The 13,448-nt window shown below is 36.3% G+C and overlaps 1 protein-coding gene across 1 annotated transcript; it reads left to right on the top strand.

Moving 5' to 3' along the window:
* The first annotated feature begins 4,642 nt into the window (after positions 1-4,642).
* On the top strand, positions 4,643-10,787 carry LOC141817928 (uncharacterized). Its single transcript, XM_074705538.1, has 5 exons — positions 4,643-4,976; positions 7,107-7,470; positions 8,326-8,396; positions 10,250-10,348; positions 10,430-10,787. The coding sequence occupies exons 1-5, from the start codon at positions 4,680-4,682 to the stop codon at positions 10,523-10,525; spliced, it is 927 nt and encodes a 308-aa protein (XP_074561639.1). The 5' UTR covers positions 4,643-4,679; the 3' UTR covers positions 10,526-10,787.
* Positions 10,788-13,448: the final 2,661 nt, after the last annotated feature.

Genomic DNA, 13,448 nt, shown 5'->3' with positions numbered 1-13,448 from the left:
TTCTCCTCCCTTTGTCACTGCGTAGCACTTTCACATTACCTGCATATTGTGTCTGCACCATTTGCACGAAAAATTGGAAGGACATGCCCAACCTCGCTTTTCTGTCGTAACAGATATACCCCGAGGAACACCATGTAGCATCATCAACAATAGTGAGAAAATGGGCTTACCCCCCGGTGGTACGAATCTTGTAAGGCCCCCAGCGTCACAGTGCACTAAATCAAAAGGTTTAGCTGCGATATATGTACTAACAGGAAACGCAGGTCGCTGAAATTTAGCAAACTGACATACATCGCAAGGTGCGTCTGAAAAAATGCATGGTAATTTTAAATGAACTGCTTTAGAAGGTGAAATATGTCCCAGCCGACAATGCCATAAAAGAGAAGCATCCGATTGACATAAAGAGCCAGAATACAAAGCAATTTTATTTAGCAAAACACCAGATAAGTTAAGTAGAGTCGAAGATTGAGGTTGACGAACTGCCTTGTCATATGCTGATATCACATGCGGCAAAAATGATGTCCGATCCAAAACGTACAACCCTTTCTTCAGACGACCAACTGCAACAACGGAATCAGTGTCCTGGTCCTGCACCACACAAGAATTTCCAACAAACATGAATCACAAATGCTGATCCAACATCAATTTGCTGACCGAAAGTAAATTGTGATGGAAATTTGGTGCGAGAAGAGTATGTTGCAGTGTAAGCTTTCCTCCCAGAATTACTGTTCCTGAATTTGTCACTTGCTCAATATTGCCATTAGCCATAACAATAGGAACATCATCGACTGATTGCACATCAGAGAAAGAAACAATTGATTTTGCAATATGGGATGTAGCTCCCGTATCAATGATCCAGTCAGAAGCATTGCTTGCATTAAAAGAAAATTGTGTATTACCTGAAAAATCATAATCTGAGTGATCATAGCCAGACCGGTAGTTATTTGCAGTAGCATAATTCACTTCAGCCCCTTGTGCTTTCCCTTTGAGAATTTTGAGTAGTTCATGTTGCATGCTTAACAGGTTATCCAGTGGAGTTGAATCTGTTTGCAATCCTTCATCAAGTGGGCTATCCACATAGTGTGCCTTTGCCCCTTTAGAAAATTGCCCTTGCTTGTTTTTCTTCCACTTCGATGGGTATCCATGTAATTTGAAGCAACGATTAATTGTATGTCCTTCATGCCCACATGCTGAGCAGACCAACCCATTGAAAGATTGCTTTGATCTTCCCTTTGAATTATGATCAATCGTGGTATTTTGAGATAACATAGCCGATTGCAATATTGTATCCTCCTGTGAGTCAATTTGTTTTTCTACATTCAAGATCATAGCATAAATCTTATCAACCCTAGGCATAGGATCCATGATTAGTATCTGATTTTTAACAGCTTCAAATTTTTCTCCCAACCCCTTCAAAAACTGCATCACGCGAGTAGTGCCGGCAGCCATATGCGCTGGTATTTCGCAGCTACATGCGTTGCATTTGATGGGGGGATCAAGGCCATCCAATTGCTCCCACATGGAGCGAATTCGCATATAGTATTCTGTCACAGTTTGGGTTCCTTGACTGATGTTGAACAAGTCCTTTTGAACTTGATAGATCAAGGAATTGTTTAACTGCCCAAAATGTTGCTCGAGTGATAGCCATAGCGAACGAGCCGTGACTGCTGTGCTAAATCCAGGAATTAATTCTTTGGACATTGAATTGAGTAGCCAACAAAGCACAATACAATCAGTACGTTTCCAGGAAAGAAAAGTTGAATCTGTGGGACTTGGAGCAGTAAGAGTCCCATCGACAAAACCACATTTGTTCTTCGCACCAAGCGCTAGCAAAACTGCCCTCTTCCAGACGAAATAATTGTTTGTGGTTAGTGGGATGTTTACCAGTGATACGTTGAGGTTGTCGGTGTTGCTGACAACAGTTGGGTCGACCGTTGTCGCAGCTGCAATAAGAGACCCCGAGTTCTCTGTCATTCCGTCTCCACTCATCTTCTAATGGGCTGGTAGCAGCACGCTCTCCTCGTCGTTTGTATATAAGAAATCGCGTGTTTGATCCACGCTCACCGCACCATGTACAAAAACACAAAGTAGTGTATTGATGAAGTACAAAAATGCAACAAGAAAAGCAACGACAGGATTTGAGGAAGAACCAAGTTGGAGAAATTTTCTCACTCTCTTTCTTTAATTCAATATGTAAATATATACACATTGTACAATGATTATATAAAGAACAAAATTATTACATTCCTTAAGAGTGTTTCTTCGTGGTCAAGTTTTCTCATAATAGGAATTTCTTCGTGATCAAGTATCCCTGAAATCTTGGAAATCTTTAACAGGCATATCGGATTTGATTTCCAACAGAATGATCATCGATAAATATAATGAAGTAGTTATAACCTTTTTGTGTTTAAGTTGACATTGGATCACACACATCGATGTATATAAGATTAAGCAACTCTCCCACTAGTTCACCCTTTCAGGTAAAAGGTAATTTAATCATCTTGTCTTTAAAGCATGATTCACATGTATCAAATGAATGTAATTCAAATTATTCTAACTGCCAAACTTTTGGAGTTTAGTCATGTGTTTCCTGCTTATATGGTCAAGACGACAATACCACGAGTAGGAGGTTAACTGATCATTCTTTCGGGCACGCTTGTTGCTCGTTTTGATATTGAATGTCTCGTTAGAAATATCTAACACATAAATACTATTACTTAATATGCTGGTCCCATAAATACTCTATTCAGACTTCTGTAATAATAATTGTTACTAAAAGTTAAATGGAACCTTTTTTATTTAAACAAAAAATAGAAACGGTATTCTTTATCAAAATAGAAACATAGTAATAGTTTCCAACCCTAAGACAAGACTTTTACTATTCCTTAGGTCGTCTATGTTATCACATATATGAGAGTCGCACCCAGTATCCAATACCCGAGTGTCTGAGGAAATAGTGTGGCATTCAATTATGAAATTACCTCAAGCGAATGAGGCATCACATGCCTACTTTGTCACGCTCCGAAGGTATCGTTTCTGCACACCAGGAGGTACCTCACTCGATGACAATATAATAAAAGAACCCATAACAGAAAAGAGACATAACATAAAGAACCATCCATACTTTATAAACAGAATAACCAAAAAGTTTATATTCATATTTATTATGTTTCATGGACAACCACCTATACATATAAAAAAGACAAAATACCATCAAACTAAAATAACCCAAACTGAAAATCGGCACGTCAAGATCTCTGAGCAACTCTAAGGAAAATTGAGCCAAGGTAGTATCAAGTCTATGCTTGCAAAACTGAAGGCTAAAAAATGCAGATAATTAGCCAATGACTAAGTGGGAAAAAAGATGTGCATGAATTTAATTTTGTTTAAGAAGCCAAGGAAATAAGGTAGATCACAATTTCTTATTGCAACTTTAAGTTCTTCTTAAGTTGCAATTTCTTATTGCAACTTTAAGCTACCGAGCCCTCTCTGACCTAGTCTGAAGAACGAGCTATCGAGCCCTCTCCGACTCCATCTAGTCCAAAGAACGAGCTACCAAGCTCTCTCTGACCTAGTCCGGAGAATGAGCTACCGAGCCCTCTCTGATCTCATCCGTCATTGGTCAATCTGAATATATTGAACTTAATTCTTGTCCAACTAAAATGAACTTAAATCTGTGTCAACATCAAAACAACAATCGGGACAAACTGCATCAACACTTAGGACATTTTGACTTATACCTAATCATCCCGAGTCCATACCTCCTTAGAGAGGTTTGCTTTAGATATCAAAGTATAAGTCTCCATAGCTAAGGTGACTTGAATAGCGCAAGTAAAAAAAAAACTCATACTTAAGCTGTACTGAGATCTTCATTGACATATGCATAGAATCATATGAAGTCTCAAGGCAGGTCACTTCAATGAACTAGTTACCTTTAACTAACATCCACGTTTAACTCTCAATATCCAATATCTCCTGCCAATGAGAACAATTGCTGAGAACAACTGCTTGGCAAATCAAGGAGTTTAAAGTCTCAACAGGATCAATGAAGTTCATGTTCATCAATTCATTGACTAGGGATAATTTCAATACATTCATAATTTACATGTAGAGATGCTCACAAGTTATGATTCAATCACAAATTCTTTTATAATATAATTCGTATTACATATATTCAGTAAATGCGTTCAAGATCCAATCAAACATATAGAGAATATGTATTTAAATATTAGTCAAATTATAAAAATTGAATATTTAGATTTTAAAAAAACACTAAAGTAAAGGAATCCTCTAACATGATATGTTATTTTTTAAAATATTGTATATATATATATATATATGAATATTTTATATTTTTTAATTATTTATCTATTAAGAGCTGGGCCCTGGTCATCATGATATTTATTTACCCTGGTGGTCGGTGGGTCATTGAGTATGAGACTGACCTGTGCCAGGCCGGGCGCTAAACATGATGTTGGACACGGATCATGTCCGACGGACCACCTAAATGGGCCGATCAAGTCCGGGTTATACCCGGCCCATGTCAACAGTTTATCAGCCATCTAAGTTCCTGCTCCAGCCTCCAAATTATTATCAACCAGGGAGCAGCTGACACGTGGCATGCACCCTGTTTCTGCCATAACCAGGGGGCAATCGTCCAGTGATCGATCACCACGGCAATGGCGACTGCTTATCTCCTCTTGTCTCCCGCTCTTCCTCTTCTCAAAAGAGCGCTTCCGTTGCCTGCTTCTTCCCCAACCCCTCCTCTTGCCTCCTCCTCCTCCGCGGCCTCTTCTTCTTCATCTAGAAGGTTCTCCTCCTCCGCTTCCACCTCCTCCGTAGCCGTCTCCCAGGCAGGATCCTCCTCCAGGTGCGCCGCCGTTGGCGGAGGATCGCAGCCTACACTCGACGATTCAACTGCGGTCTATCAGGGGATTTACGGGCCCTGGTCCGTGGAGCCCTCCGACGTCCGCGAGGTACATATGCCCTATACTCTTCCCTTCTTCTTATCCAAACAGAAAGTAATTTGAACAATAGAATTCTTATGCAAATGGGGTATGTCACTGCGTCTCTTGTTTACTTTATCAAAAAATTTAGAAGGGATAGGAAAAGTAATCGTTTGGCATAGGGGCGAGATCAAAAAATTTAGACGAAATCGAGATGAGGAAATAGCTGTAATGAGAAACTAAACTACACTAAGAGTAGTGAATAAAAGAATGATTGAGAAATCAGATCTTAAGATAATTTTAGGATTTGGGTTTCACCATGATGAGTGTTGGTTATTCAACTATGATTCCTTCTCCTACAATATTAGATTATTTTTTAAGATGATGTATCTTTAGGTAATCGATATTTTCTCTCGGAATACAATGATGTGTTTATCCTGACACAACTCCTATTCTCATGGTAATTGAATCAAGCTAAACCCTTTAAACTCTATGAAATAAGTATTATTCTCGAGAGAATTCGAATTACTTTCGTGATAAAAATTCAAGTTCAATTCTATAGATCCGAGATTAAGGTTTACCTCTCAGTTCATCCCTTGATATCTAATCATGCAAACATATGTTAATATATTCACAATTAAGCACACTAAAACTGAATCAAGATCATCATGATATTAATAAGAGAAAGAAATCACAAATTCAATGTCAACATGTCATCGAGTTACTCCCTAATCCTAGAATAAGGAGACTACTCTATAACATTAGAGATACAAGTCATAGATATAAAATAAAACATTCTACAATTTCAAAATAAACACAAGGGATAGAAGAACTTGATTGTAGATGTTTATCGATGTCGTTGGAAGATCTCCACGTGTTCTTGGATGTCAGAAATCTCCTAGCTCCTTGGATGTCTTGGGTGCGGCTTCTCTTTTCGATCTCCTATCATTAGATGCCCCTAAACCGCCGTCCTTTGTTTCTTTTTATAGTTCTCAAACCCTAATAGAATTTCCTAAAAAAAAGAACAAATCCTAATAGAATTTCCTAAAAAATAGGGCGGCACTGTCAATTAACCCTAACGATCTACGACCGTGGAACGTTCCATGAGTTGCCATGGATGTGTTGTCTTGTCTCTTGGCTTTGCTCAGTACCAATCACGGTTGTGGTTCTTGCTGCTTGTTCTGTTGACGCTTCACGGGCTATCTGATTTTTCGGATAATCCACGGTCGTGGTGGCTACAACGGATTGGTCGTGGATCATTCTGTTATGCATTTCCTCAAACTTTGCATCTCCAAACACACTCCAACATCAAGATCTTCACGTCCTATCAATATAATAAAACACAAACCATAGTTATCTGAATTAAAAAAATAAAATGAATGCAAATGCTAGAGGTTTATACAAGATATGCTCATGTAATACAATAAATGTATGTTAAATAAGATAAAAAATATATGCATGATTCACGCATATCAGAAATATACCCTTATACCTCATTATGAGAAAATGTTAGAATTATTTGCTTATGACAGGGCAAATGGTTTATTGTCGCTGAAAGAAATGTTGAAATTATGCAAGATGAAGAACAAAGGGATGATGAACATCAAAGTTGACCTTAATAATTCATCACTTGTTGAGGGATTAAAGAAGAGATAATGTGCATCTGTTGATGCATATGGTAGTAAGAAAAGTTTAGTCATCGACTTAAGTGTTAAGAAGGTTGTTATTGCAATTGACTTAAGTGTTAAGAAGGTTGTTAAGAAGGGAAAACTTTCTACAAAGGAAAACTTTCCCTAGTTTTACTTTCCACACCTCCAAGTAAACAGGGGTTAAAGTAAATATGCACACTAGAGAAAGAATTCCTTTCCTCTTCCCTTGGGATTCTTTTCTTCCTTAGATTCCTTTTCTTCTTCAATCCACACCTCCAAGTAAACAGGGGGTTTAGTCTCACAGTTCAGGGATTCAAGAGTTTTGATTCTCTAAGGGTTTTTTCCCCTTCCTATAGAGTTGGTTATAATTGACGCAGCATAGGATTAAGATTATCATCTGTGTTTCACTTTCAGATTGGAATAACACCAATGAGATTCTTTTGTGAGTGAAGATTTTGCGACGTTCATTATTCCTGAGTGTATGCCTTATTGTTCCATTAAATGCTTACAGGTTATCTTATATAGGTCAGGATTGGTTACCGCTGCCGTATCATTCGTTCTTGCTGCTTCTTCTGCTTTTATACCTGAAGGCAACGTAGTGGGGGATATCATCAGACAAGATAGAGATCTCTTGTATACCATTGGAGCTGGAGGACTTGGTCTATCACTTCTATTAATTCACATTTATGTCACTCCTCTCAAGAAATTTCTACAGTTACTCTGGATGCTTGGTGTGTTTGGTTCACTCGGAGCTTATTTAACTGTCGCTAAGCCTCTTAATGAAAGTTTGATAGATTATGTCATAAACAACCCAACTGCTGTATGGTTTGTTGGGCCTCTCTTTGCAGCATTGACTGGTCTGGTTTTCAAAGAAGGTATAAGTGCTTCACATTCAATAATTGAAGTTGCTCTGTTATTATTGGCAATGGTATCAATTCTTACATTTTCCTACATCTAAATTCCATCTGGCCATATGTTTTGCTAACTTCATGTGGCAGTGTCATGTAGAATGGAATACAAGCAACAAACCAAATTGACATTATAAATTCACTTATGTGAAAAACCTTCATTTGACTTACTGTTGGAACATACAACCAAATGGGTGTGATTGTACCTCCTTATTAGAAGCCTTAGTTCAATAATGATTCATTTGCTACGTATTTTTTGAAAAATTATTTTTTCTGTTTGTATTGGTTGTCATAGCCAAGAAAGACAATTGATCCTTTTGCTTGTATATGTAAACTGCAATTTTTTTGTTTAATTTTAATGTCCTGGATCTGTCATTTTATTTAAAATATTCTTATTAGTAGCTAGCAACCTCTGTATGTGATCCAATACTTTACATCCTTGTAGGATTCCATGACACCACTAGTGTGCATATATGCACTGATATGATCCATGCAATTTTCACATGGAATTAATTAGGACATCACCGTGATAAATTTCACTTTGGTAGTTTATTTAGTCATGCATTTGTATATTACAGCTTGTCCATGTGCTTTTCCACACACATACTGGGATCTTCATATCTATGCGTATGCTCCAAGTCATTTTTCAATTTTTAAGTTGTATATCCACCCAGAAACTGGTTTAATGCATGCCATTCTCTCATTGCATTTGTCCGGCCATGTCTGCACTATGCAAGTAGGCATGTGGTATGATAGATCTTCTTTCCACATTTTCTGCTGCTTTTCACAAGTTGAAACTTATTTCTAATTCACGCTCGGCAGGTCTCTGCTATGGGAAGTTGGAAGCTGGCATCCTGACTTTCATCATCCCAGGACTCCTCCTTGGACATCTGGTATACTTCTTCTTCTAGATTTTAACACATTGTGTAAATCTTTGACGGTGTAAAGAACTAATTGAGCCATATACTAATGCAATTCTGACTTAAAAGAACAATGTAAAGGTTGATTTCCAGTTTTCTAGCTCCTAATTTTGTTCATGCATCAAATTTAGTTAAACAAAATCCATGATTTGTCATGCTCTCATAATTGGAAAATTCACTGATAGTATTTTGACATGATTATTCTCTTAACTTCATTTAAATAGTTTGCTCCTTGTATTTTCTGCACTTGGTCAATTTCAAATCCTAATTATCTGTGCTTTCATATGAAGCTTATGTTTAGTATCTCTCAGTATTTAATTCTTTTCCACAAATAATAATACTAAATTACTTTTAAAACTTTGCCTATTACAATGTCAAATCTTAAATGACCTTTATCATTCATGTCGTCGTTATCCTTGTCTTTCATGAGAAAAGCATAGTGGTTTAACGTTCCACTGCTTGATTAGTAGAACCTAAAACTTCATTACTTTCCCACAAAAGGCACACCTTCTTTACACAAGTTTCGCAAGTATATTTGATGCTTACTTAGCCTGATAAGATGAGGAAGAATTTGTAAAAGCATGTCCCAACTAATGAATTACCTCTATTGATTTTGGGGAGGTTCAGTTTATCCATTGCATCACTAGTAGAGAAACTCTTTCTGTGAATGAATGCTAGTAACTCATTATAAAGGAGCAATCTTTTTTGTTTCACACCAAAGTTTGATTCATGATGTCAACAGTGCAGCACGTTACTTTATATAAATCTCGGCGAAGCTGAGGCAATGCTCTCCCCCATAGTGACCAACTGCAGTTTCTTGATTTACCTCCTCACAGATGGTCGTAGGGTCGGTTGTGTGGGACCGTTGGGGTGATAGATTCCACCTTTTGCTGTAGAATGTAGTTTTTATAATTTTCACTTTTAAAATCTACATGTTAAATAATGATACATATAAAGTAACGTGTTGTACTTAGGTAAATATGATAATTTGTTTCGAATAATGAATGATAGTTAAATTAAATGACTATATACTACTTAAATGATGAAGGGGAGTCTTGGGTAAAGTTGTTGTTGTGTGAGGTCACGAATTCAAGTCGCGAAAACAACCTGTTATAGTGTAGGTAAGACTATGGCAATAGATCCAATATGGAACCTACATTGGCGGGAGTTTCATGTCCCAGACTGCCCTTTATATACTACTTATATGATGGATGATGATTAAAGTAGGACAAATAGATAGATTTTTTTTTTTTTTTGTATTTTAAAGGATATATGGTGACAAGTAGAACTTCTATGAGAAAAACTAACTAAACGTTAGAAATATAAATCCTCAAGTAAATTAATATAAGGAATAAGCTAAAGCAATAAGAGGACCAGGGTTCGAATCCCAAATGGGACGAATATCTTGAAGGTTAAGTTCTGAGTGCATATAAGTCGTGCTCCAGAATTATTTGATAGGCGAATTGGAGGAAAGACCGTCTATCTCCAGATTAATCAGGTGAAGCTTGGACACCGGGATTATAAAAAAAGGTAACCTTTAGAAAATAGGAGCAGTAATTTTACTAGGATTACATGAAACCGATATTTGACGTTGAAGTTGTCACAAGGAAATCTGGGCAAAGTGAACTAGGGTTGTTTCTTGTGGTTGATCACTGAAAACGAAACCCGTAGTTCATCTGCCAAGTCCATCAAAAGGCACATCTGGAGGAAACATGCATTTTTGATATTTTCCGTTTAAGATGGTTTATTGTTCCACCGTCTCATTCTTGCTTGTTGTTTACACTTCTTTGGATCGATGCTCTTCTAAAGCAAATGCCGATATGCAGACAGGTTTACTTGACGACGGAGCAAAATTAGGCTTGTTGGGTGTATGGATGGCGCTCTTTGTGGTTTTTGCGGCAAGGAAGTTTCAACAGCCAATTAAGGTTCTCCTCTTGAAGTTAACTAATACGTCGTAATGTTCTCAGCTTGAAAATTTATCCACTCTTTTTGTTTCAATCTTGAAGGACGATATTGGTGATAAATCTGTGTTCATGTTCAATGCTCTTCCTCAAGAAGAAAAGAAGGCTTTGCTCGAGAAGCTGGAGCAGCAACTTGAATAAATACTACCGAAACAATGTCCGAACCGCAGGCAAGCTGCGGCATCTAAAACTTGTCTTTTGAATCCCACTGCCTGCAGGATAAAAGTATAGCTGGTTTTAGCAGATGATAATTTGTAAATAGTCAGCTATTTGTTGCAGTTCGATACAATCTGTGGATCCATTAGCCATAGTAGTTCTATGTTTTTGGTCAGTGATGTTGTTCTGGAGATGTTGTAGATTATTCCATAATGCCTTTTCCAACTTGCCTTGATTTGTTTTCAAATTACACTACTTTTGTTGTTCTTGAGATGTTGTAAATCACCACTTGTTCCATTTATTTTATTTTATTTTAATTATTTTCGGCAACCTTTCGAATAGTATATGGTATATCATTGTTAAATTAGCAATGTTTTAGCGTCGTCAAACTAATTAATAACAATTGTACCAATGGAAAGTTCTTGCCTAGTGATTTTCTCTATGTTTTTTTTTGAATAATGCCGATATTTGAGTCTTAAGCTCAATTAGTTTGGGAGAATGATGACCTTCTCTGATTTGTCCATCAAATAAATTTGAAAATACGAGCGATTACTCATTTAGTAGTCAACGTTTTATATTTTTTATTTCATGGGAGGAACATATATATATTATAGAATCTCGTGGAAGGGTGGATAAATAGTGATCTTTAGAGGCAAACTAATTTATATTAATCAACTTTCATCATTAAAATGATTGATTTTGAACGTACTAGATTTCTTTATATTTTAATTTTTTAAATGAGACATCTTATCTCTTATTTATTAACCAATTTTCACAGTAGAGAGCTTTTTTTTATATTAATCTTCTTATTTTCTAAAAAAGTTTATTCTAATGAAAATCTAATCATAATATAAATATTTATATTTAATTATATAATTGCAATAACATATAAAAACAAATTAATCAAATCAAATTTAACCATGTTAAAATAATTTTAATCAAATCTAACTATTTTAATCTAACTGTGCTCTCTATATAAATTATTTTAATCAGGTTAAATTAATTTATTTTTATACATTATAGCAAAACAGTTGTTGCTATATAATGAAGTGTTCTTTTAACTTTTATAATAAAAACACCATTTTAACGATTCTAATAGTTAAAAATGCCCTTTTAATTTTCACCATAAAAATCATGTAATCCCTAGAATTCCGGAGAGCTAGATTGATGTACACATATAAATCTTCCAAGTAGTTCTGCGTGCACGTCCCTTGCATGACTTATTAGTAGAAGCTCTAGAGCCAATTATGTAATGATTGATAAAATACTTTTGTATCATATTTTATTATTAATAAAGATATTATTTTTTGTTATTATACTTACTTTGTATTTGTGCCTATAGCCGTCAATTTGGGTTAGGCCCGCTGGGTTGGCCCGCCCTGCCAAGTAATTTAGGCGGGTTGGGTTGAAATTTTATCAACCCATTTTAAGATGGGTTCAGATGGGTTGGCCCGCCTAGGCCCGCGACTCGTGTGGGTTGGCCGCGGGTTGAGAAAGTTTATTTATTTATTTTAAATTTTAAAATTAAAATAGAAAACTTAATGAATGAGTGAGTTTGATCCATTCAAATTACAATTCAGGTTTAAAAATTATAATTCAAACTTAAAAATTTCAACTTAATCATTTTAAATTATAATTTAAACTTAAAATTTTTAATATTTTTTAATTTTTTAACAAGCCCGCGGGTTGGCCCGCCTAACTTGCGGCCCGCCTTGAGTTGGGTTGGGTTGGAGATTTCCCAACTCGCCAAGTTGGTGGGTTGGCCCGTCCCGCCCCGCCATATGATGGGCCTGTCATAGGTTGGCCCACCCCGCTATGGGTTGACCCGTTTGACAGCTCTATTTGTGTCAAATAACTAAGTATAATAATATCCTTGAGTAGCTAGTTCTAATCTATATCATATCGATTGTTTGAATCGATAGTGAGATGATATAGAGAACACTACTCTTAATCATTCTTAGTCAAGCATTAATATTCAGGGACGATGTTAATGCATTAAGACTAGCATGTAGGTCAACTGGAGGACTTGATCTCACAAATCATGGATATGAGATATCAAGTTGACACATTGGTATACATTAGAGAATGTATACTGAATTGATTCGCCATGAGAAAGTTTTATGGATTATTATATGAGTGTCATAAACTTTTTCATGTGACTATTGGTATGAATAGTCCTTAGACCTGAAGTCATTACGATTCTCTACATAAGGAGTTATGTGCTTTGGTGTCGTCAAACGTTACCCATAACAGGGTGAATTATAAAGACGAACACTGGGTATATAACGAATTATGCGGAAGGATGTGAGTGATGTAGATGAGATCTATCCCTCCCATATAACGGGAGTGATATCTTGCGGCCTCTTGATAGAGTAGGACCACGAAATGCATGTCCATGCTCAAAATGAGTCAATATGAGATATTGAGTTCATTTGCTTGAATGAGTTTACTTGGGAATCAAGAAACATAAATATTGATAAGAGGATGACACGGTCTATGCCTCATTGATCAATCTAAATATCGATGATAGAAGGACATGATCATATATTATCATAGTCACGAAGGTTATGTCGAATCTCGACATTTAGATAATAATAATGCATTGTTAGATGTCACTCGTTGCTTATGTTTTTAAAATTGATTTTAGAAACATTGCCAACGTTACAAGAACCTATTGGGTCACACATAAATAACACTCTATTTGGAGATGAGCTCATTTTAGTTTGACTAAAAGAACAATTAAGTTCATTGGATGACCTAGACTTGAGTTAGACTCAAGTTAGTTGAATTTGAATTAGACTCAAATTAAACCAAGTTGATGAATGAATTTGATTCATTATGAATGATTAATGTGGATTAATCATGTATTGAAGAAGAGGAAGTTATCATGCATGATTAATAAGATTAA

This window comes from Curcuma longa, unplaced genomic scaffold, assembly GCF_044706935.1.
Source record: "Curcuma longa cultivar G26 ecotype Majalengka, Jawa Barat unplaced genomic scaffold, ITB_CL_G26_1.1 contig_22569, whole genome shotgun sequence".
In the NCBI taxonomy this organism is placed as follows: domain Eukaryota; kingdom Viridiplantae; phylum Streptophyta; class Magnoliopsida; order Zingiberales; family Zingiberaceae; genus Curcuma; species Curcuma longa.
This window is presented reverse-complemented; position numbering and strand designations above follow the sequence as displayed.